This window comes from Streptopelia decaocto, assembly GCF_964273445.1.
Source record: "Streptopelia decaocto genome assembly, chromosome: 2".
NCBI classification, from domain to species: domain Eukaryota; kingdom Metazoa; phylum Chordata; class Aves; order Columbiformes; family Columbidae; genus Streptopelia; species Streptopelia decaocto.
The window spans coordinates 54,956,765-54,981,757 of record NC_138655.1 but is presented as its reverse complement, the minus strand read 5'-3'; the positions used below and the strand labels follow the sequence as shown (position 1 = coordinate 54,981,757).

The window sequence follows — 24,993 nt, the reverse complement described above, 5'->3', positions numbered from 1 at the left end:
ATTTTACTTCTTCACATCAAAACCCAGCTAATATTCTTTATGTTCTGTAAACTGTATGCATATTATAAAATATTTAGTGAACACAGCAGCTGTGTTTACATTTAGTGACAACTAAAACTATCACAGTTTGGTTTTTGGGTTTTTTTGGTGTTTTGTGTTGTTATTTTTTTTTAAGGGATACTAGTTACTGTCATGTGAAGTGATCCTCAATGCTTTAAGGAATTCTGAACTTCACAGCTGAAATGATGAGTCTGCATTAGTTTTTTGAAGCATTTAGTCTCCTTGCTTTTTAAAAATGGAGTGAAATGGAGAATGGAAAATCAAATACCTATTAAAGACATTTTTCCAAACTTCAGCTTTCTCTTTCTAGGTGTCTGCATATAACATCCTGGAATCATTTCTACTAGTTAGGAGGAGGCTGCAGAAGCAGCTGAATCTGCTAGGAATATGCATTTGGCAGGACTGACTGTAAGGAACCTAATGCAAATGCAAAGCACGCAGCTGAGTGTCTGCATTTGGAAGAACATTGGTATGATCTAAAATGAGTCCAAACTGTGTGGGGTTTCACATGATAATTTTTAATTCTTCCTTGGTAGAGTCCACTGGTGAAGGAAAAATTAAATAGGTGATAATTTCTTTGAATTCTGCATTAGCTCACTGATACATGTGGCTACATGTTGGTGTAACCGATGCTGTAACTCCATGGAATGAGTTGCAGCAATAACTGCCCTACAAACAAATGCTTTGGGAAGTGTTGAGATTGGTACTGTGCCTCCAAGGGAAGTAGACCTGGCTTTGTTAGACCAGCCCTGTAGCCATTTCTGGAATAGAAGAGCTTTTCCTAAGAGTCCCTGCCACAAGTCATCAGAGATTCATGGTACAAGATTTTGTTAAGAATCCGTCAGCTGATTCAGACAGGCTCAATGGAGCCATAAGAGAGGTGACTTTTTAGATTGCTAGATGCCGAGCCACAGATGGCTCTATAAATCAAGAAATCAGCACTGTGACTTCCAGGCAGAAGCAGAGAGTTTGTCTTGCAGCTTTACCTCTTTGCATGAAATTGTTTACATTGAGCAATTCTCAGACGTATTTGCTTTGGAGGAGAGTGAAATACTGTGGAAATAGGTTTAATTCAAAAAGAAGGGTTGATCTATCTACTTTTTCCAGAATTTATTTATAAGAAAACCTGCTAAACAATTGTTTTAATACTTCTAAAAGTGACCCTTCAAAGCTCTGTGTGAATCTATCACATTTCAGTTGTTCTATGGGCATGCTAAAATAATGCCTGGAGTTGAGTCGCAGTTTGCGATACTCAGTTTTGTGCTGTACTTTGTCATGGCAGTATCCTCCAGAAACCAGCTGTAGAATACAATGGATCACATTTCTTCTGGGTTGAGATGCAATTCAAAATAACAAAAAGTACCAGAATCCAAATTAAAGACAAGAAGGATTCATTGCAAAATTGATATCCTTCTTCATTACTCTGCATTCAACTTTAAGGGAAATAGATCTCCATCAGAAAAGTGTATTCAACAGAACAGAACTAGGGGGAGGAGGTTGTAAGGCGGTGAGAGACTCTCAATTATTTGTAAGTAATGCTATCCCAGGAATAAGCAAAGAGTGTGGTTTTAATTAACAGTGAGTCATGAAGTAGAAAGGTCTGCCAGATACCAGGCTGCAGTCCAACTCATTACCACCCCTAAATGGTTGCACACTTGGAGCAAGCGTGTCTGCAGGCCTTTTTTATTAGGGCTCAGAAAATTTAAAGCAGGTGAATTCAGCTGGAGACAGGCCCAGATTGCAAATGCCGAAAAGCACGATACCAGTCACAAGGTGTAAAAGGTGGAAGAAAATAAGAAGGAACACTTAACTCCCAGCTGTAGCTCACAGTATGATATTTTTGATTTGGTGCAGATGGTGGTTTATATGCCAAAATGCAGATACAGTATATACAGCCTGATAGGTATTAGAAAGGAAGTCACTTTTTCTTGAGACTGTGGATGTATTGCCTAATATTGTAAGTGATGGGGGAGGAAAATCCTTCTGAGATTGCACAACTTAAACTTTAGAAGAGGTGTTGATCTTAATTGAAATATATAGTTGTAGTCTTCAATGCATCTTCTCCCACAGCACTTGCTGCTTTGTCCATTTGAACTTGTTTCTCATCCGTGCTCTTCCAGAAAGCAAACGAGACCACCGCTTGATCCTGGAGTCTCTACTGCTCCTCTTTTCTGCAGAAGGCAGGGATTTGTTTGGCATCTTAAAAACCAAAAAGAAACAAACAAAACAACAACAACAACAAAGAGGCAATTGTTTTAAAATAAATTAATGTTTGGGTAGAATGTGAGGAGAGTTGGCTTTGAGTCAAGATACTGGACTGGAGTCAGGAGGAGCAGCATGGTTCTCACTTTGGCCACAAACTTGATATGTGTCCTCAATCCTATTACTTCATCTGTCTCTCAGTTTCTGTGTCCCTTAGAAAATACAAACAGTAATAATACTCACTTTCTTAGCTTTATCTACACCTACATTGGGCACAAAGCGCATCAAGAGCTGTTTTCTGGTCCAGGTCTCCAAGTGTGACTACCATATATACAGGACAGAATAAAAAGGATGTGAAAGCTACACATGTCCAATGTCTTGTCCAAGGACTTACTAATCTGGAAACTACCCATTTAGACCAGTACCCTCATCTTGAAAGTAGCTGTGACTTACTGGATAAGGAACATAAGCAAGTAAGGGAATATCCTTTTTCTGCACCTTCAACATTACAACTTATCCTGATCTCTCCTACTGAGAGACTGGCTTTAGTCCTAAAACATGTGGTTACAAATCCCTTCCAAAAAATGTTGTTGTTAATTATAGCTACTTTGTATAATCTTGTTAAACATATAATTATCCAGACCCTTTTAAAACCTCATTAATTTCTTGGCTCCAGTGGCATCATGAAGCAAGGACTTCCACAATTTAATAAGTGCTCTCTGATTTTATTTTAAATTTAACACCCTTTAATTTTATGGAAGGTCCCTTGTATTACATGTTATAAAAGTGAGTGAGATGGTATAAGGGAAATCAAATGTATTTATTATCTTGCATATTTATCCTTTTAGAGGTAAGCAATCCCTGTTCTTCTTTTTCAATTTACTTTTGTCATTTTCATTTTTTTCTGAACCAGCTGTAGTTCCGCAGTATTCTCTTGAGCTACAGGGAATATCAATGCCTCAGCATTTCAGGCAAGTTCCTTTGAGCTGTTTACTATGTGCCCATGAGCCTGTCTAGATAAACATCCCATTTTTCTTAAAGCCTGTGATGGGTATATTTTTCTGAAGATGATTTATTTATTATATTCTCATCATTTGATTTTATTTTACCAGTATCAAACAATCACCTTAGTTCTCACTCACATGGGACCCTTTGACCCTGATTTTTCCCAACATCATCTTCCCATACGCAACTTCTTCTCATGCAATATTTGCTTCTCTTCAGAGACGGCAAATGATGGCTATTGTGGGAAACACTACAGGTGATAAAGAGGGAAAAATAACTTCCTAGAGAGGGTTGGAACTTCTTTGCTTCTTTTAGCTTCCTGATGACACCTCTATTATTCCTCTTCTTTATTCTTCTCATTGTCATCTCTATTTGACAGAGCATTGGCTTATTTTTTCTAGTTGGTTATAAATATTTCTTTGGTTTTGACTTCTGGAGGACTGGTCCAAACTCAGTTGGTCTTAGCGTGCTTTGCATATGGTGTAAGTAGGATGTAATATTTTGTTTCTGTGGGCGACGTTTGTAATGGTGAAGTTTGCCAGACCTTACCCAGCTGCCTCCCTCAGCAACAATTCTAATGCATCTCATCTTAACAAGGGTCAAAAGTTTACAAGTTACATTAGCTTCTTGGTTTGATGCACATGTCTTTGGATAAGTCTTAACACAAATAGGTAATTATGCTACAGCAGTGCCTCAGCTACATAATGTTTCATAGTGCAACACATTACATATTACCAAATGCTGTTTGGCTGTTCAGCATGAAACTTTAGTGTGCACCTGTCCTGTTTTGGTTAGAAACATGACGTGATGAAATTCTTCCTGTGGCACCTCTTGGCTGGGTTTACTGGTTTGCATTTCTAACAGTCCTCAATTCCAGATTTTGAGATACAGAGGTGTTAACCAGGAGTTGAAAATCTTTGGATGCTATTGCCTTTGGACAGACTAAGTGATGAATAACTCTTGGGTCACAGAATTCTGCTGCTGTTGCAGGAAGCTGTATCACACAATTCCCTCTGGAAGGTAGGAAGCACCCTCTTGAAAAGAGCGCAATCTTTATTCATCCCATTGGTCCTGACAGGATCCTGTTCTGTAATTTTGCTTTTCTGGTGGTTAGAAAATGTCTAATTTAGATCGTACATGTATTCATAACCCTTTTTAGTTCTTCTGCTCTTTTGCTTCAATATACTGTTTCTGTCTTTAGCATTTATTTGTTTGATATTTTGGGATGGAAAAAAACCCATATTTCTTTAAAGTTTGTTCTGCAAGATGAAAGAAGTCATTTTGGATCCTCTTGTAGATTAGATGTCCTGTTCTCCTGTTCATCCCAGTATCTGTGTCTCTTCAGAGTGGTGCTGGAGAAGAACCCAAGCCACTTCTGTATGAGCTGAGGCAATACTGCAAATAACTACAGCACCATAGTTGGGTTATTTACTGTCCTACTTAGCAAGATGGATAATGGTATAATGTATATATCTCTTGCTCAAGGAATTACTCCATACATATAGGTGCTGAGCTGCTCCACATACCTGCAATAGCTCATTTAGAGTGTGTACTGAATTGTGCCTTGTAGTCATAACCCAACTCTTCCTATTTCCTTTTCACTAAAAAAACGTGTTTAATCATCTCAGGCCAAACCACCAAACTCTGCCTGTGAGTTCCTCTCTCTTTTACATTTGGCTTGTATTCCTGACAGCTTTTTGTAGTCAAGATGTGAAACTGTATTTCCATGCAAGCCAAGTGAGTCTTTTGCTGAAATCGCTTGATGTTTGCTCAGGTGCAGTAGGTACATTGGGAAGTGAAATAATCTTTGGCCCTCTCAGTACAATATCTATTGTATTTGTGATTTAATGAGTTGCCTTCCTGTTATCCTGCTGCAGAACTGTGCTTGTCCTTATTCATTTTTTATTTTTCATTTCCTCTGAATCTCTGAATACATCTGTCCTTAGGTGCTTCCAGTAAATAGCTGGTAATGAATGACTCTTTCCTACAGGAGGTTTTACTATGGAAGCAAATGTCATTCATTACTATCAAACACTGCAAACACATTGTAAGTTATTTCTGATGGTACGTGGCTGATGAATTCATCTTATACTGTGTAGACATTCAACCCAAGCTTTAGCACACTTCAGATCTATCAGTGATAAAATTTTTCATTAAGATCTATAGGACTCACTTTAGGATTTTTCTTTTCAGTGGTTGAGTTGTGTAGCATAAATTCTAGCATACTGTTTCAATTCTAAAATGCCTTCATCCCATTGATGTCACATTTACCAAAATGTTCTTTGCAATTGTCTCACACTTGATGAGTTCAGCTCATTTAGCAGGGTCTTCCCTTGGAGTCACCCAGTGCCTGAAAGCATGGATTCTGAGCTCTGAGAGTAATTTTATTTTTCCATCCTGGCTTGGAGCCTGCAGCTCTCCTTCCACATGCACCCCCTGTGCATGTCTGGAGTGGTGTTCCCCTTGGGCTTTATGTGGACCCACCTCAGCAGCCTTTAAGCACCACATGTATCTCAAGCAAGATGACCTTAAAATAGATACTTTTGCTAGGCAGTCCCATTTCTGTAGAGCTCAAGTAGAATGACATGTGGGAATTGTTTGTGTGGAAGTGTTCTGTATCTCTTCTATGTCAGAAGAAGCAGGGAAATCCACTCCTCACATGCTGACACTTTCAGAAGAACTGTGGAGTTCTTCAATTTCTTGCAAAACTGGAAATTCAATAAATGATTACTTTAATGTGGTTTAGTATTGACTGCAGGTTAAAACTACAGTCATTTACATCCCATTAAGGGCTCGCAGTTCCTTTGATGGTAAAACAAGTAGCAGTTAAATTTCTTTTCCAGCTTTTATACTCAGAGCTGAGTCTGTCTAAAGAATATTGTGTTATCTTGATTAGTTTTTCTATATGCATTTTTGTGGTATGTGCTATTCCTAAAGGCAGGTAGGTAATGAATTCTTCCTACCCCTGTAACTGTCTCATTTCTAAATATAAATATTACAGATTTTTTTTGGGGGGGGTGGGGGAGGGAGGTGGCAGTGGAAAAAGCTTTTTGAGCAAGCTTGAAAAAAGGAACTCAGTCATGTTATGGTATGTCCCTTCTAGGTTGAATGCACCAGCTTAGGCACTATGGAAGAAATTGAGATAAACCAATGCAATGGTAGAGAGAAGATCTATTTCTATAGTTCTGCTGGCACTAATATGGTTGAATCAAATAGCTTGTCTCAGATGATTGCTAAACCTAGCTGTTCAACATAAGCATTAAGGTTTTTGAAATGAAACAGAAGTCTAGAGATTTGGACATGGTAACGGCTTGAACATACTTATTAAATATGTCTAATAAATTACATCTATGCTACCCTATCACAGGTATGGAATAAAAATACGATCTCTAATTAAAGGTAAACAGATAGGTATAGGAAATGATTTCTTCATTCTGTGCCAAAGAGAGAGTCATGGTTTTACAGTAACAGTGCCAGCAGGAGGCCAAGCGTGCGTGCCTCAGGGCCTGCAAACTGCAGGGCAGCATGGAGACTCTCCAGCCCTCTTTAAATAAACTGGCCTGGCTACCAGGAGCAAGGGAGTCTGTGCGGAGCTCTGTGGTGCTACAGCTACAGTGATTTCTGTGGAGCTTGACTAAAATTTCCAGAAGAAGGTCAGTCTACGCAGTCTGCATCGTGGCTTGCTCATTGTCATCTCCTGACCAAGTGGGCTCACCTATATTCCCTGCAAATCAAACCAGGCATCTTCAAGCTAATCTAGATCTTGAAAGCACTTCTCTGGTATCTCCAGCAATGTACAGCTCTGCCCTCATGTCGAACCTGTGTCCCTGGTCTCTATTTGGGTGAGGCTGCTGTGGGAGCAGGTTCCAGGGAGGAGCAGGCTCTGGGAAGCGGCTGTGTGCTGGGGTGAGCCCTGCAGCCCCACTGACAATTCAGAGGCAACAAGAACGTGTTTAGATCACTGAGCTCACGCGTTGCCCCTCAGAAGATTGTTTCAGGCTCTCCCTCGCAGAGGTACTTTGCAGAGCATAACTGCATGTTGCCTTGGGAGCAACCGAATTGCTGGCTGCATTTCTGCCACCTGCAATCCAGACCCTTGGAAAAGTGTTATCTCGACAGAGCATTAATGATGAGGCTCATCACTGCGTCTCTATGACTTTTGAAATTTCCACATAATACATAGATAAATTGATAGATTGATAAATTGAGCTGACGCAGCAGGATCCATTTAACCTTTGTTAAAAATTCCAGAAGCAACATGTTAGAAACAGTTGGTGAACTTCACGTAACTGCATATTTTTCTCAGGGTTATTTTTCATTTTCTCACTCCTTTCTGTTTGTTTCCTGGTTCTGGCTGGAAGGAAATGTCAAAATACTGCAAAAGAGGCTATTTGTACAGCATTTATGAGCCAACTGGAAGGAGGAAGCACCTGAAATCTCATGAGAACATGTTTTTGTGAGCTTAGCAATATACATTGAGAGATCCCAGTAATTAATGCAATGCATTCACAGGGGTGGGAGTTGTGTCCATTCTGAGACTTGTATATCATTAGTTGTAACAATTCTGGTTAGTTAAATGTTGTTGCTCTCATTATTTGAATTTTTGAAGAGTTTCATTCATGTCCTCTCTAGAATCGAAAACTCAATAAATGAGCACATTGGTGTTTACAGACACAATACCATTAAATGTAGGTACAAAGCAATGAGTGTTCTGAAGCAAGAATAGATTTTTGGTTGGAGTTAAAGCTTCCTGTTAGTAAATGCATAGCTGGGACTAGAGGATATCTTTGTGTAGTACTGTTTATACTGTACCAGATGAAACATTTAAAAGTTGGATGTTAATAAAGCAGCCCTCAAAGTAGCTAATGGACATTCTGGCCCTGGCCACAATAGTAGCTGCCATAGCTGCCACAGAGGCTGTACTGTTTCCTTGCCTGTTCTCTGTCTCCATTTGGCAGTTTAAAAAAGTGTTGTACAATAAATACTCCCGAGACTTCCACACGATTACTGAAAAACCTAAACTGCATTTAGTTTGTTTATAAAAAGTCCTGAGGCCCTGCTCTGCAGAGCAAAGGTCGTGGAAACATATGTTTATAGCTTCACAAATGCTCTATACTCCTTGAATGGAGGAATTTATTTGATTTAATCAGCATCCACAGGGATCCTGTAATTGCATAATAAGTCATTTATTATGGGAGTAAAAGTATTTTTCTAACTGTAGCCTATGTAGCATGGGTTTGTAGCTTTAGACTAATCCACATAGTAAAAAGAGCTTTGCAAAACAGTCTGACTGGAGTAATGGTGTTCCGTGATGAGCGCGTACTTGCAAGGCTATTTAATCAGCAGAAAGTGTTAAAACAACAGGCACATTATCACCATGTTGGATGTAAGAACTGTTCACTGTTTGCCTGCCTTCAGCAATTTGAAGTGCTCAATGTGAGAAACTGAAAAGCTGTCCCAGATAATCCAGTTGGTGGGTGGTGAATATGAATGGGGGAATCCAAAGTTTGTCTTTTCTACTTACACTGGAAGGTGGCCTTTCAGCTGTTACAGGACAGGAACATGGCATTTCAGCCACTTGACTACAATTTGGATACTGAATTACAAACAGGTGTATTTGTTAGGGGTGGTTAGTAGATCGAGAGAGGTCCTCCTTCCCCTCTACTCTGCCCTGGTGAGACCACATCTGGAATATTGTGTCCAGTTCTGGGCCCCTCAGTTCAAGAAGGACAGGGAACTGCTGGAGAGGGTCCAGCGTAGGGCAACCAAGATGATTAAGGGAGTGGAGCACCTCCCTTATGAAGAAAGGCTGAGGGAGCTGGGTCTCTTTAGTTTGGAGAAGAGGAGACTAAGGGGGGACCTTATTAATGTTTATAAATATATAAAGGGTGAGTGCCATGAGGATGGAGCCAGACTCTTCTCAGTGGCAAACAATGATAGGACAAGGGGTAATGGGATCAAGCTGGAACACAAGAGGTTCCACTTAAATTTGAGAAGAAACTTCTTCTCAGTGAGGGTGCCAGAGCACTGGAACAGGCTGCCCAGGGAAGTTGTGGAGTCTCCTTCTCTGGAGACATTCAAAACCCGCCTGGACATGTTCCTGTGCGACCTCACCTAGGTGTTCCTGCTCCAGCAGGGGGATTGGACTAGATGATCTTTTGAGGTCCCTTCCAATCCCAAACATACTGTGATACTGTGATACTGTATACAAAACTCTCATAGTCTCTCCACTCAAATAATCATTGACTGGGTCATGAATGACACTGCTGGGAGGTAGATGGAATAAGGCTAAGGCTAAGGACTAAGGCTTCATCCTTAAAAGCTCTTGGAGATAGAGGAGTGAGAAATGTGGAAATGAACCCACCTCTTCCAGGGGCATGCTGGTGCAAGCCCTGGTCTCTGAAACCAGGCAATCCTTGTGCAGCCATATCATGGATAATTCAGGCTGTGCTGAAAAGTTGCAAAACAGTTTGTATCTGTTCTGGAAAAGCTCCTGAGACTGCAGTTTATGGTTGTTGATGATAATCAAGTGTTCCCATTTGCTAGTTTGTCTTAAACCTAGAACAGCCATTGAAGAGCCCCAACTCCAAACAGAGTTTTAGAAGGAAAACTGGAAATCAGTTTGGTGTTTGCTGAGGCTCAGAACACTGAGGCTTTCTTTCCAACAGATGATGACCTCAGTAACACTGTAAATAGGTTGTTCTGCACTTCCCATGTTTGTGAGTTCCTAATTTTTTTGTAGAACTTGGAATTCACATTTTCATATCTAAATAAAAGTGGAAACAGAAGGAAAGTTAACTTACTTGATTTTGCTTTTAGCTATGCTTGAAGTGTGTAAGCCTCAGTGCATGGAAATTTTGGACCATCACCTCCTTCTCAGCCGTATCCTGATCCAGTGAAATACCATCTTTCCTATGCTTCTCCCTGTGCATGCTGTGTCATACATGCCAATACTAGATTATTAATACTGGACTGTTGAGATAAAATGTAGCCTGAAGGTCCTTCAGATCGATGAAGCAGGAGTGACTAACCTGGTCAAGGTAAAAAATTATGGTCCTAGTTGTCATGGTAGGATAATCCAAAGATGCATTTTGTGGAGATTAAGGTGTGAAATTGGGCATTTGGCACCTGAGCTGAAGGACACAGGTAGGGGGAAGAGACAGAAAAGGACATCAAGTCCCACCTTTCACTGGGCTGTTTTTATGTGATTTTCTTCTGTGTCCTCTTTTTTTGTTTTCTTGTTAGAAGGTATTGTGTATTTTATTCCAATTTATACTTAAAAATATTTTCATTTTGTTCATTTTTCCCTCAAGAACATTTTCTGCATCTATGTGGGTAATATTTTATTATTTTCTTTTGTGACTCTTCAGATTTTTATTTCCTGCTACTGTACTTGTATAATTAAGTGCTATCTCAGCCATTTATATAGGACTCCCACTGAGCTTAAGCTGTAATAAATGTATGAATCCTGCCTTCATGTTCAGCGTAGATTCATGGTATTCATAGAGATATGAGTCCTGACAATCTCCCATGGAATAACTTATTTATTTTGAAATTATTCCCATACATTTTCGTAAGTATTTCCTTGTTTTAGGCCATATTGTCTTCAGCAAATTGAAAGCACTAGCTGAAGAAACAAGGGTCTCCTTCACACAGACCCGTGTATAGTAGGCGTGCCATTTCATAGCCTTTAAACATCCAGCTCTCTCATTCTCTTTCATTTGGGATATGAACACTATTGAAGGTTTCACTGTTCACTGGTCATAGTAAGCTCAAGGCACAGAGCACTAAATCCAGTCCAGGAGGATCAGGATCAGGCCCAACGGGACTAGATGAGGAGCAGGTTCATCCAGTAATTACAGCACAAACAGAAGTGATTGTAACTTTTGACATTTGTATGGCTTTTTCACTGAAACAGCTGTGGCAGAGGTAAGAACATAACATAACGTAATGTAACGTAACGTAATGTAACGTAACGTAATTGTTTCTGAATATTTAAGTAGCTCCTGTTTAGATAGGAGCTGAGATACGAGCAGCAGTGATGAACAGACAGAATGCCTCTTTGTGCCGCGTGGCTTGAAATGTGATGACTGCATGCTTGGGCTGCCATCTCCTCTCTGTTATTTTGCGTAAGAATCTAAAAAATCCTGTGTTGGGAGCTGTGTAAGTGAATGGTGACAATAAGAAAGCAATTGAAATGCTAGTATACTCTTGTTTATAATGGGTACAGCTAGTGAAACAGACGGATATGTCCAAGAGAAAGGTAGATATCCCAGATCAGCCTTACTGTATCTGATAAGTATTTAATTGTCTGTAGAATAGATACTCTTGAGAATAATCAGGCCTTTTATGGGAATTCATAGCATTGTTAATGCTCCAAAGTAAGAGGAGAAAGTTGGCACCAGGCTTAGAGGTGAAATGAAGGAGTCCACAGGGACTTCTGTTCTTTCGGGAATCCACATAACAAAATGGTACTGAAGAATTTGGTTAAGTAGGCTGAGAGTTCAGCTGTTCCTAATGCAATCTTATCTGTCGATGTGGAATTTTTTGCTGCCAAAGGTCACCAATAAATGTAAAACTGCTTTTCTGATGAAAAATACCAATAGTCTCTTTCTTACTTTCACATGCAGAAATACTGCTTGATCAGAACTAATGTTAGCTAAAACAAGTTCAGATTAGTGCCCAAGAAACTATGCTGTATTGCACCAAGAGAGAACCTGGCTCCAAACTATTACTTTTTTGTTTGTTTGTTTGTTTTTAATACCCACCTATATGTCTTTGAATGACTAATTTTTCCATAAATTGTATCTCTGGGTGGGCCTCCTGCTGACCCTGCAGATTCTCACTGTGGGTTGAAGATTTGGTGTGCATCACTCAATAGCTGTGTATGTCTTCTGGTCTCCAAGCTACAATGGAGACTTGATGGCGAAGGCAACTGCGAGTTCCTAACAAACTTCTCAGTTATGAGGGGCTTTTACACATTTCATTCTTCTTTTTTTTCCATTGTGTAGTTCTAAGCCACTGGTCTCATTTCCCCCACTAAATTGTTGCAGATCACTCAAGCTTTCACTGTTTCTCTCTTGATTGCTTTTTCTCCTTTTTTTCACCATCAGATGATTTTGTCATTTCTCATTCTCTCCTTGAGCCTCTGCTTAGTGTATATTTTTCTCCCCGAAAATGCCCTTCAGTCACCAGTGAACTATCTGTCCATTTATTTCAGCCCTTGTTGCCTAGTCTGACATCATCCCTACTCACCCTATTCTAGATTTTGCATTTAAAATCTGAGAAAGGTTTCACGGGGAAGGGTTTGCAAAGTGAGATTGTTGAGGAACATTAACCAGGAAGGCACTTGTGCTTAGTGACTGGAGCTTATACCTGAAGCCATTGAATGAAAGAGGAGTTTAACAGACCGTAGATAGCAAGGTGGACGAATGCTGAGCAAACCAAACCAAATTCCATATAAAAATGAACAAGCAGCCTGTTGTGCGCATGTAGGAGGACTGAAGTCTTTCTCAGAGACAACCCTTAACATCCTTTTTTCTTGAGACAGTTCTGAAGTGGGAGCCATCAATGTACGACTATAGCTTCAGCACATCTTTCATAACTCTCTTATTACTTGCACATAGTCAAAGATTATAAGAAAACTTTATTTTTAAATAATACATGCGTGGTTTTTAATTTCAAATTCCTTTGTGCCTCTGTCTCTCTCTTTTGCATTCTCTTTTTTTTTTTTAATTTTTTTCCCTTTCTCTTTAGGCTCTAAGAGACAAGTTAGAGCCAGATGATGCTTTGATATATGAAGAAGATCTGGATGATGAAGACTGTGGTGAAGCAGAATTTGAGGAAACCATGAAATTGAAACTGCTGCGGAGAATTGCCTCTCTAGCGTCCAGACTGAGGGAGTTTATTGGCAACATGATAATCACCACTGGAAAAGTTGTTGTTACAATTTTACTTGGTTCAGCAGGTTGGTGCATTTGAAAAATTTCCTCCAGAGCCCATTAGATTACGCGCTTAACAAATGAGTTTTCAGCGCTTTGGCACCTGCGGGAATAACAATGGAAATTTTTAAGGGAAAAGAAATTGCTGCTGATTTTATTTAAATTAACTTTTTGGCAGGCCTTGGAATATGCTGAGTTGCTTAATTTCTTTTTTACTAATACTGTGTGGCCTATCATTCTGTATATGACTTTCACAGTTGCTGTTATAACCAAATGGTAAATCGTTGCATATTATAAGTGGCTGTATATTTTATATATATATATATATATATATATATATATATATATATATATATTATTATGTGAATTCATAGATTTAAAAAAAAAAAAACAACTGGAAAGATTGGTTGACCATGTAGTGTGTAAAAACAGTGACAAGCAGGCTTCATGTAGGGTTTTGATGTGGTTGGTAGAAGTAGCTGTTTTGATATGATATAGCCAACCCTTTTATATGACATTTGATTTAGTACCACATAATCAGCTACAGCCAGAATAGAAGTGTACAAAATCACTGTAGGTTACAACTAATGTATTCAAAATTGGATCATGCAATTGTAAATTAGTGTTTATCTGCCTACTCACATGTTTGAATGGAGTCCTTATGTATGAATTATAAGTACAAGTGTAAAAATAATGATAATATACTAGTATATGAAGTGTAAAACAATAGTACAAAAAATGTTTGATAAGGAATGACAAGGACTGGTCAGGTGTGGCCCTTTTAGTAAGGCCTTTCAGTAAGGTATGATTATCTGACAGCCTTCCATGTAGCCAAATGCAAAGTAATGAATCTAAAGAAGGGAAAAAAATAGTTTATGTGGATCACCATGGGGCCTGACATCAGGGAAGAGATGCCATTAAAAAACAACCAACCAACCAAACAGAACAACCTGATGCCATTCTGAAGTTGCATGGGTGAACATCCCCCAGGAAAGATGAAGCAGAAGGATCACACAACACTGTTCAGAGGAAAGTTACAAAAAGGGCTTGAGGTCTGGGAAGCCTGTATTTCAGACAGAGACCTTGAGCTTAATTAGTTAAATACTTCCTTACTTACTGTGCCAAGAAAAAAAAAATATATGAATGGTGATTTCACTGCAGCCTTAAAGTACTGATAAAGGTAGAAAGTACCTCCATTTTTTTAACAGACATCTCATCTAGTAGAAATTATAAGCCAATAGTTAAGTGATAAACATAGGCAATTTCAGACCAGAAATAGATCTTGAATTTTTCACAGCCAGAGTAAATTACCATAATGAACAACTTATTTATGGACATAGTGGAGTCTCCTTCTCCTAAACTGTTTCAATAAAGACAAAGTATTTCTTTGAAAGAAGAAAAGAAATAGTTACAGACTTGAAGAAGAAATTGCTGGGTAAAGTTTTAAAGCCCCTGTCATGAAGGCAGTCGGAATTGATGATCCCTGTGGACCTGTCATGCTTTTGAACCTCTGAGCCTGTGGAAACGCCAGCAAGTTACACGCTGGGGCAGAGACAAGGCACTCCAGGCTTAAGACTTAGTCCGAAGTACAATGTGAAAGGACTTGATGGTGAAATTCAGGCAAAATGACCATGGATAAGAGTCCTTACAATGCCTGGATTCAGTCCAACTGGGGACCGACCCCTGGAGTGCTGCCCCCCCAAAATCACCGCAAGCCAGCACTTCGCAAGGTGCAGGTTCTCCTGCTGGAGTGGCCGGCCCGGCTGCAGGGACAGTGTCCATACTGGAGCCACGGGCCTTCTGGAGCCTGCAGATCTGTCCTGAGGAAGGTGGCTCCTAGGCACGCTCCAGTAAAAAAAAAATTAGTTGAGGCAGGAGTCCCTGTTGCTTTGGTCCTGTTACTTTAGACACTCCACTGGACTGCTGTGCGGCATGTAAGCTCTCTTATGTTATTTTCTCATGATTGTCACTCTTGAACATGTCTCTTTCCTGCTTCCTCACTTATTTTGTAGGCCACTTGCAGAATATCGGGGCTCTTTCACCAGTTAGACATTTTAACAAGATAAATACTCTGCTGCCTGTGCAAGTGCGAAAACTATATATGTATGTAACACAGCAGAGTCTTTGTCATAGATAAATTACAAGTTGCTAAGAGTTAAAAATATCAGACATTTACTGAATATTTGCTAGACTTTGTCTCGATCTTTTATTTTCAGTATATACATCAGGGTGGGTCTTTTTGCTTTTAATAGCTCAAGATATCTCAACATTTATATGAGAAGGCTTTTCACTGTTCACCCATTTGTGCCATTTTAGCATCTTGTATTTAAAATTCATTTTGAAGTCTGATACACTAGTGCTCTCAGGCACTATTGGCTGGCCTGACAGCCATGCTTCTGATTTTCTCTGTGCTGTGAAGCATCTTTACAAAGAGAAGATTTCATCTCAGAGGAAGGTCTGGAGAGAGGTTGTGTACTAAGTGCTAAGGTATGGCAAAAGTTAATTGAACAAAAACAAAAATCTTTTTCTTCTAGTCTCAAAGCTAATAGTCTTAAGAGCTAATTGTAATAATTAGCATGAACACTAATGGGATTAAATTGTTTGATACACTTCTTGTCAGACTTAAGTTTTAACAAATGCTGATATTTCCCACACTTTTCCAACCCTCCATGTTTTTGTCTTTACAGGTATGATGGTGCCATCTTTGACATCAGCTGTGTATTTCTTTGTATTTTTGGGCCTGTGCACATGGTGGTCCTGTTGCCAAGCATTTGATCCGCTGATATTCAGCTGTTTGTGTCTATTTATGGCCATATTCAGTGCAGGGCACTTGATTGGACTTTATCTGTACCAGCTACAGTTCTTCCAGGAGGTCATTCCACCAAAAGATTTCTACGCCAGGTGAGCAAAATTCCTTTCGTGTTCAATTGTGGGCATGTGATGCAATACTCTTTTATCACATGTTGTTGCAAATGCTTTTTCACATAATGCTTTGACAAATTTTATGCGTAACTTCATGTTCAGTCTTGGAAGAGTTGAAGGATTTCAGACTGAATGTTTTTGGATGATAGAGTGAAGTCCCACCTAGGCAATCGTATGCAGAGAGCTGGGACAAGTTAGGAGGGGAAACTGACTTTTCTTTTGGACAGAGTGATACTCAGATGTGAATGAGAATGATTTGGCTAAGACAGGAGATAAGATAAATCAGCGGCAGCATTGAGGCAAAGGCAGTGTACACGTGCATACTTCTGGTAGAGGAAAATAAATGCTCTGAGGTCTAATGTCATAGTGTCTTAACTAGGGTGAAATGAATGTGTGGTGCCAACTCTGTGTGCAGGGACTGAGGGCTGCTGTGGTACTTCACCTGCTGTGTTAGTACAAAAATTCTTGGTGGTCATGCAGAATGTGCTAGTCTTATGTTCCTATTGACAGCTACATCACTTAAGGCAATAAGCAGCATTTCTACTTACTGCTGCAATAAATATTGATTGGATGTGATTTCACTGACTCTATAATTTTTTTTACATGCTTTTATACTGTAATCTAAAATAAGACTAAGTGATGGGAGTAATGGGTGTATTTTATTCATTACATTTTTTTTTTTCCTGCTAGATTACTACTTTTATTTCTGCTGAATTATGATTACAAATTGTTTTCATAGTATGTGGTTTTGGTGCCATGGTAATCCTTACATTAAATGAAATGCAAACCTTAACTTTATTTCTAGTAAGCCTATTTTTCCTTTTAAGTATTATGAGTCGAACGTAAAAGGGCATTAGATGTACTGGGGAGAAACAATTATTTATATCTCGATGCACTTCCTTGAAAACAGTAAAAAAATGAGCTGCTTAGCTACAGTAGCTGGTTCTTTAATACTTATTTTGACTTTTTTTTTTTTTTTTTTTTTTTTTTTTTAGTACAGGTTAATAGATGTGTGTTTTGTAATGTTGGAATTGCTAACTTGAGGAGGCTGATTGGGGGAGCATAACGTTACCTGAAAGACAGGAAAAGATCTGCTTTGTTTATGTTCTTTTGTGCCACCTAGAGGTGAATGGATGATTTCTACTACCAAGTAGCTAAAATGTTCACAACTTCCCTAAAACCTTTATATTACTCTCTCCATATATTAAGAAATAACACATGGCTTCAAAATTCTCAGCTATTTGGCTATGAGGATATCATCTCACAATGTTTTACCACCGGACAGCAATAACATTTTCTCAAGGAGAGGAAATACGTATTTCATACCATTTTGCTAGAATACATTAAACTCTTTTCATCCTGTGTAGCCTCATCTAGGTGTTCCTGCTCTGGCAGGGGGATTGGACTAGATGATCTTTTGAGGTCCCTTCCAATCCCTGACATTCTGTGATTCTGTGATATGCATCATTTGTAAAAGTATCTTTTTTCTTTTTAGCATTTTATTATTAATTCTAAAACACTGTAATTTTTATTTACTTTGATTAATTTAGTCTCAAACTTATTTTCTGCATTTAGTTATGTTTTGGCAAATAGTGTAATTCTACATTTTATGATAAAATTTCGTTCAGTACAAATACTTTAACTTACAGTATCACAGTATCACAGTATGTTTGGGATTGGAAGGGACCTCAAAAGATCATCTAGTCCAATCCCCCTGCTGGAGCAGGAACGCCTAGGTGAGGTCACACAGGAACATGTCCAGGCGGGTTTTGAATGTCTCCAGAGAAGGAGACTCCACAACCCCCCTGGGCAGCCTGTTCCAGTGCTCTGTCACCCTTACTGAGAAGAAGTTTTTTCTCAAATTTAAATGGAACCTCTTGTGTTCCAGCTTGATCCCATTACACCTTGTCCTATCATTGTTTGCCACCAAGAAGAGCCTAGCTCCATCCTCATGGCACTCACCCTTTATAACTTAGTCACTAATTTTTGAAATTAAAAAATCTGATTGCAAATAAGTTGCCCCTGCCTCATTGTTGAAAGATAAAGCTCATTCAGAGTTTGAATTAAGAAAAGATCCAGTGTTGGACTTGGGAGTGTAGACTGACCTTTTGTAAGCAGAAAATTATGTTCTCTTCTTGGAGAATTTCTCTTGAATTGTACTGTTGGGTACTTTGCCTGTGACACATCATATCGTGTGAGGAACTGATGTTCCAAATTACACAGGAAATTATGTTTGAATATACAAGACACTGATGACAACTCAACAGGAGGTGCAGTAAATATATCTTCCTTGTTTCTTTAATGGCAGTTGTTTCTGCTGTGGAGTTACCTTAATCTGCTTTCAGGGAGATGTGTTTTAAGAGCATCAAGACAGGTGTTATCGGTGCTTGGAAACGCAAATCTGAGTGTGAGGAAAAACCCACTAATATGATTTTTAATGATTGGGGTAGAACTGGTGAATAAGTAGTGGCTAGAGGAGGAAAATGAGAGACATGTACTGGAATGGTGCAGAAAAAATATTTTAGCATTTTACATCCTAGAAGAAATTTGATACCATGCTATTTTATGTACCATGAAGCAGAGCTAAATATGCAGAGTTCCCATTAATATTAGTGGGTGGTTTACATGGGTAATTTATATACTGAGAGGAGAATCTGATTCTCCAAATTATTCTCTGCTATTTTTACCCAGAAAATGCTGTTTAATATATACTTACAAGAGGAGGACAGCAGATCATTCTCATGCCTATTCAGTTGTATGAACTCTCCTTACCCAGTTGCACTAAACTCACTCTATGAAAAAAAAAAAAACCAGCAGGTAAATGTATTTGCATGTATTAGCTTTAGTGCCATTACCAACAGATCTTTATCCATATATCAAGGGGAAATGAAACATGAAGAAAAAGAACTTTCATTTCTCTGTAAGGTTTTGAGGGCTCAATCTCCAGGTGAAGATCTCCTTAGCTGCAGGGGCAGATGTAAATACTACCCCTGTTGGGCTGCTGGTGGCTATTATTTCTCTGTGCAGAGCATAAGGGTAGCATTTTAAAAAGCTGCTAACGTTAGTATTTCTGAGTTTGAGTTGACAAGAAATGTATAAATTGTTTCTTATCAATAAAAATGTGTCTGGATAGTAATGCGTTCAGCTTGTCACTCTGTCCATTGATTTCAGACTAAATGAAGTTAAACTATACCCAAACAAGATGGAAAGTTCTCAAGTTAACAGTATCTCTTCATCATCCTTGTGCTGATCCTTCCTTTTAAGAACGCCTCAACTCGAACACTTGTGATAGTAAGAAGTGACTGAATAGTGTCGCAAGAAGAAAGCAGCTTTCTTGAAAGTCATAGTCTGAAATCTGGCGAATTTACACATTTTCCCCTGAAACCTTATGGCATTCTGCAAGCAAAGTGCTTCCCCCAAAAGAGGATAGTGAGATCATATAGCTGTGTGTATTTGCCAGAGTGCTCTTAACAAAAACAAAGGCACCGATCTCCTACAAAGCGTCAGATCTAGTGTTGTAGCCCTTGTGGTTCTGTGATGTGCAGATAGGGGCGGCACAAATGCAAAGACCCACCTAGATGCCATCCAGCGTGCACTAGGATCTGCAGATGGAAAAATGTATGGGGGACTGAAAAGTCTGAACTATCTACTCTTCAATTAGGAGTTATATTCTTGCACCAATTAATACTGGTTAAATACCAACTGATCTCTGTCAAACAAAATGTCCACATTCATTTTATAATTTCATTTAAAATAGGTATCTATATTCTGTGTTGACTTGCTGCTATATTGCAAAATTTGTGATTTACAGAGGGAAAACAATAGCAAGAAGTATTAATTTAAAGCAAAATTGGGAAAATATCATATTTCTGCCATAAAATTCTTTTCACCTGAGCTAAAAAGTCAATGAGGTAAAATGACTTTAGAAACTATGTACGCAGTGTCACAACCTGAAAAAATATGCAATAATATGTTTGCCATTTTTCAGATTGCTGCCCCCTTTCTTCCTGATGTTTATTTTGATAGAACGGTGTAATAGGGGCAATGAGAAGGCCTTGCCAACATTAAGAAATAGGATCAGTGCAGCAGTATGAAGTTTATCCAGAACCAGTAATTATTCCTGTCCAAAGCTGTGCTTATAAGTGTATTAATTTAAAGATGCAGTAATCTGACATATATTATACCCTATGTGCTTTCTTAGAGTCTTGTATTGCTTGTAGATTTCAGGTAGGCACCACCCTTATAAAGTGAGGCAAACCTAGGAGTCCAGGGAGTATCATCTGCTTCACAGTGGTACATTATTTCACATTTTATTAAGAGAAAGGGAATTTGGAATTACACAACTAATTGCTTTGTTGCAATCTCAGTGAGGAAATCTAATCCAAGACTGTCTTTTCAACAGGGAATTTTCATCTGAAAGAAGCCTATAAATCTCTTTAAGCAAGACTTTTTAAATAGGTTTTACAGTGATTAGCAATAAGCTTGCTTAAATGACTCTATTTTTGAAGGGAGTGTTATACTGATATTTGCCACAGGTGCACAGGTGGTAGATTCAGAATATACAGTTTGTTTTCATATCTGAGATGAGTCCAGTCCAAAATCCTCCATTTGAACTTCCCTGAAACCTTTGATCTAGATACAGAATTTGTAGTCCAAATGCTCTGTTTATCCAGGGTAATAAATGAATAAAAGCTTTAAAAAAAAAAAAAAAAAAAAAAAAAGCTTAAAAATATAAAAAGCTTAAAAATATTCCTGCAGTTGTTAGATCAGTGTGGGACATCCAGCTATATATATATTTATTTTTTTTTCTAAATTAGAGGCCAAGTGTCCTAATAAAGTCTCAGCAGGAGAGCAGATATTGCCAACATAGCGAAATGTAGCTGATCGATTATCTTGTCGTCAGTGTCTTGCCTCTCTCCAGGTCAAAGCACTGACCTTCTACTGCTTTTTTGCCTCCACTAGAGCCAACGTGTTTCACCTGAGCTGCAGCTCCTGTTAGTCCTTGCTGCAGACTATCTTTGGCACGTGGCTCAAACGTGACTCACCTCCAAGAGGCAGAATATTCTTACCCTGTATGAATTTCTAAGGTTTTTGGAGTTGCCTTGGAACCTGGCGATAAGCCAGTGTTTGACAAGATGGAAGCGTAGAATCAGAGAATCATAGGACAGTTAGGGTTGGAAGGGACCTTCAAAGGTTATCGTGTCCAACCCCCCTGCAATGAGCAGGGACATCTTCAACTAGATCAGGTTGCTCAGAGCCCCGTCCAGCCTGGTCTTGAATGTCTCCAGGGATGGGGCATCTACCACCTCTCTGGGCAACCTGGGCCAGTGTTTCACCACCCTCAAGTAATTAGAGTATTTGAACTTCATTTATGTGCCCTATATCCTCTACCAGCAAAAGCACACCTTGTAGTCACAGAGCATGCTCCAAACTGTACCAGACTAGCCGTCATGTTTGTGACAGTGACCAGATTAGGTTTGGGAGCCAGGATTTCTCTCTTGCAGAGGAAAAGAAGTTAGCTAATCGACATTATTCTTGTGGAAGTTTTGCAGCCGAGCTTCATATTAACTATATAATGTACCACATCTTAGGAGACTATTAATTCTACTTAGAAGGCTTTAGCCAATGTGCTTTCCTAGAACTTTATCTTCAGTTTCATCATCTTTTTTAAAAATTCTTTTGCAAAAAAAGCGAATGATTCTGTTAACGGTTTAGAAATGCAAGTTCAGACTCCCATTGACCAAAGACCTTGTAATCAGCCTTGTTATTATAATAATCTCTTTCTAAATTATGAAGTAGCCCAGGGCATGTGGGTTCATCTGGGCCCCTTTTCCCATGAAAGTTTGAATGAGATGATCTTTGAGGACCCTTCCAACCTGGGTTGTTCTATGATTCCGTGGTTCTAAGAGCTCTTCTGAATCGCATGATTCTGCGAAGGTGCTTTATCCTGGGCTTTTGTGCACCATACAAAATGAGTTTCTCAATATTATGCTAGGAAATGTTTCTGTACTACACAGTAAGTAGTCCGTTACTATCAGCTGAACCATCAGAGTCTGTGCTGTCTTCATTTTCTATTAATTATGTCGTAATGTATATCTGGTGATCAAAAAGATTTACACCGTTAGCTGTGGCTGGTGACCAGATAGCTACCAGAATTCATGACAGCATGGCAGAAGAGTTGAAAATATAGCTGAATCAAGGAATAGTGGAAAATTCATAGTAAGTCTTCCAACCTTCTCCATTACATTTGTTTTGCCTTCCTAAGAGGAAGATGTACCGGCTCTTAACAAACTTTGCATATTATTTAGTTTGCTTTTAGTATCTGACTTCACTGGAACAAGCTGGTATGGTTTATATCAGAAATTGCTCAAGATGACTGAGAAAGAAAAAATCCTGTTTAGTGAACCCTGCTCAGAATTTCATTACAAATTGAACTTTTTTCAAGACTGAAAAAGTTAATAGATTTTTTTGTAACTGTTTTGAGTTTCACACTTTTAACGATTTTGATAACACTGCATGGAATATCCAGATGCACTAGGAGAACCAGTGGTGGAGTTCCCAAACAGCTGTAGCAAGAAAGCCTTGGAAACATTGCAAAACTACTTGCTATTGTGAGATTTCCAGCTTAGTGTCTGCCACACAGGCATTTAGAGATTCATCCAAAATGAATTCACCTCTTTCAACGCTTATTCAGAGGGATTCCTTGGAGATTCACTCATCAGCGGGCATGTAATAAATGTCTATGCTGCGCTCACTTTATAGCAGATTTGTACTCAACATTGATTTAAAATGGTTAGCTCAGGTTTTGGTGGAAGTCCAGTGGTGACTAAAGAGAAGTTGATGCAAACTTACCCAGTTTTGCTAGGGAGAATTTCTAGCCCTTGCTGATCTTTATGTGGTTATTAATACCAATCTCTTTTTACCGACATACTGCAGTTCTTTACAATCAGGAAATTCTTGTTTGTGGCAGGATTTACAGCAAGTTTGAAACTCTCTGAAAAAAAAGCAACAGATGCAATAGTAAGTAGTCTGCAATGGTTTCTCTGGCAGAACAGCCCTCCCAGCCTCCCTGACAGTCTGCGGTGATGGCTCTACATCCCCACGGCAGAGCCGTCGGCATCCACCATAACTGCCACCCCACACAAAGTGCCAAATTTAGCCTTGGCAGAAGCAGGCACGACTTCATTCACGTTAGTGGCCTTGTACCACAGGTGATTTACACCACTCTGTCTTTCTCTGGGCTTGAAAGAGTTGTAAACTGAGAAACATGCTAAAACCTTTTCAAAACAACAGGTTTCTGCACACGGGAAAGACCAGTTTCTGAGCCATGTTTTGCCGCAGTGGCGAGCCTGCCACAGGGGAGCTCCCTGGCAGCCTGGTGGGGCTGGCCCTGGCTATGACTGGTTCTCGTTAGTGGGGAGCAGGGAGCCTTGGCACTCCCAACAGTGTGTGTGCTGTATCTGGAAACCAAGCGTAAGCTGCAAACATAAAAATCAGTCAGCATCGCATGACATAATGTTGGCAGGTTGCCACTTCCTTGCTCTCTCCTGCCCCCAAATACTCATGTGTTACCGTAAGAACAGGCAAAGGTGCCTCTTTCTTGGGATGCGTTGAAATGTTGGGGTGAGAGGGACAGATAGTAGTGAGAAAGATTTTAGAAGTGCTGATATAAATTGATGAACTTGACTGCTGATTCTGGTTCGGCTGAACGGGGTGTGCAATCGCTCCCGTAACAGCCTTCTCACTTCTCCATCCACTTAGGCAGCTGATTTGCCTGGGACCAGCACACCTCTCCACTAACAGAGGCTCTGCTCATGATGAGGGAGAGCAAGATCACGCCACTCTCCCATACACACCATGCATCTGCTTATATGTATCCGATTCCCACACTGACACTCAAAATACAGATTCCCTGCCTGTCACAGGTTGTCCTGTGTGGGCATGCAGGGGATGACTGAGAAGAATTGACCCTTTAATTTTCTTTTCATATTCTTTGAAGAACAGGGATCTGCAAGCTGTGATCATTGAGCAAGTGCCTCAAAAAAAAAAAGCTGGAAAAGGGACAGACAGACATCAACCCCTCCCCTCCTACTGGATTCGGAATGTTGTTGCTTTGGGGTATTAGGAGACATGGATTACAACTGGCAAACTTCTCCCGGCATTGCAAGCTTGCCTCTACTATTTTCCTGAGGTCTGCCTGCATGCCCGGAAATCGTGATGATAAATATTTAGCACTTATGTAGCATTTTGTGTTTTCAGCTCAATGTATCAGCATTTGCAAATGAATCATCTCACATTGCTCAGAGGTAGAACAAAAGACAGTCCTGAGTAAGCTGACCTGAGCACACACGGGGGAGTTAGTCCTTGTCTGTGCAGGAGGCAATCTCCATCAGCTCCTCCTAACACTCAGAGTGGATGTGCTTAATCTCCTGTTTATGTTCATTTAGCTGAAGTTGGGAACTTACTAACTTACTGATAAAAACTGAGCCAATCAGGATCCAATTAAACCAGTTTAAAATGAGCTATGTTATACAGCTTTGGTTTTGAAGTTAGTTAATTAGGCATTTTCTCAAGCCTTATTGGTCATTATCCTATTATCATCTTTCCAGTATCTTGCTATTTTATTTTCTTCTTCTGTTTAAAAACAATTGGGACTCATAGTTTGCATTTCTACCTTAATGCTTTCTCTTCTAAAAAATAATATTTTCTTTTCTCATATTTTCTACTGCCTTAATTTAGGTCTCAATCACTCTTGCTTTTTTTTTTTTTTTTAAATCCATTTCACCACCAACTGAGTAAATGGAAAATCTCTTTATCCTCTGCATGCATCACTGAACTTAGCAGACTGTCCCAGTGTGACTGA

The 24,993-nt window shown here is 39.4% G+C and overlaps 1 protein-coding gene across 6 annotated transcripts in view; it reads left to right on the top strand.

Moving 5' to 3' along the window:
• Positions 1–24,993, top strand: part of PIEZO2 (piezo type mechanosensitive ion channel component 2) — a 308,441-nt gene that overhangs the window by 166,986 nt on the left and 116,462 nt on the right. For all 6 annotated transcript variants that reach the window (XM_082043960.1, XM_082043956.1, XM_082043957.1 and 3 more), the window contains 2 exons: positions 13,024–13,234; positions 15,896–16,109. In XM_082043960.1, coding sequence (XP_081900086.1) covers positions 13,024–13,234; positions 15,896–16,109 — 425 coding nt within the window. The remainder of the gene's footprint in view (positions 1–13,023; positions 13,235–15,895; positions 16,110–24,993) is intronic.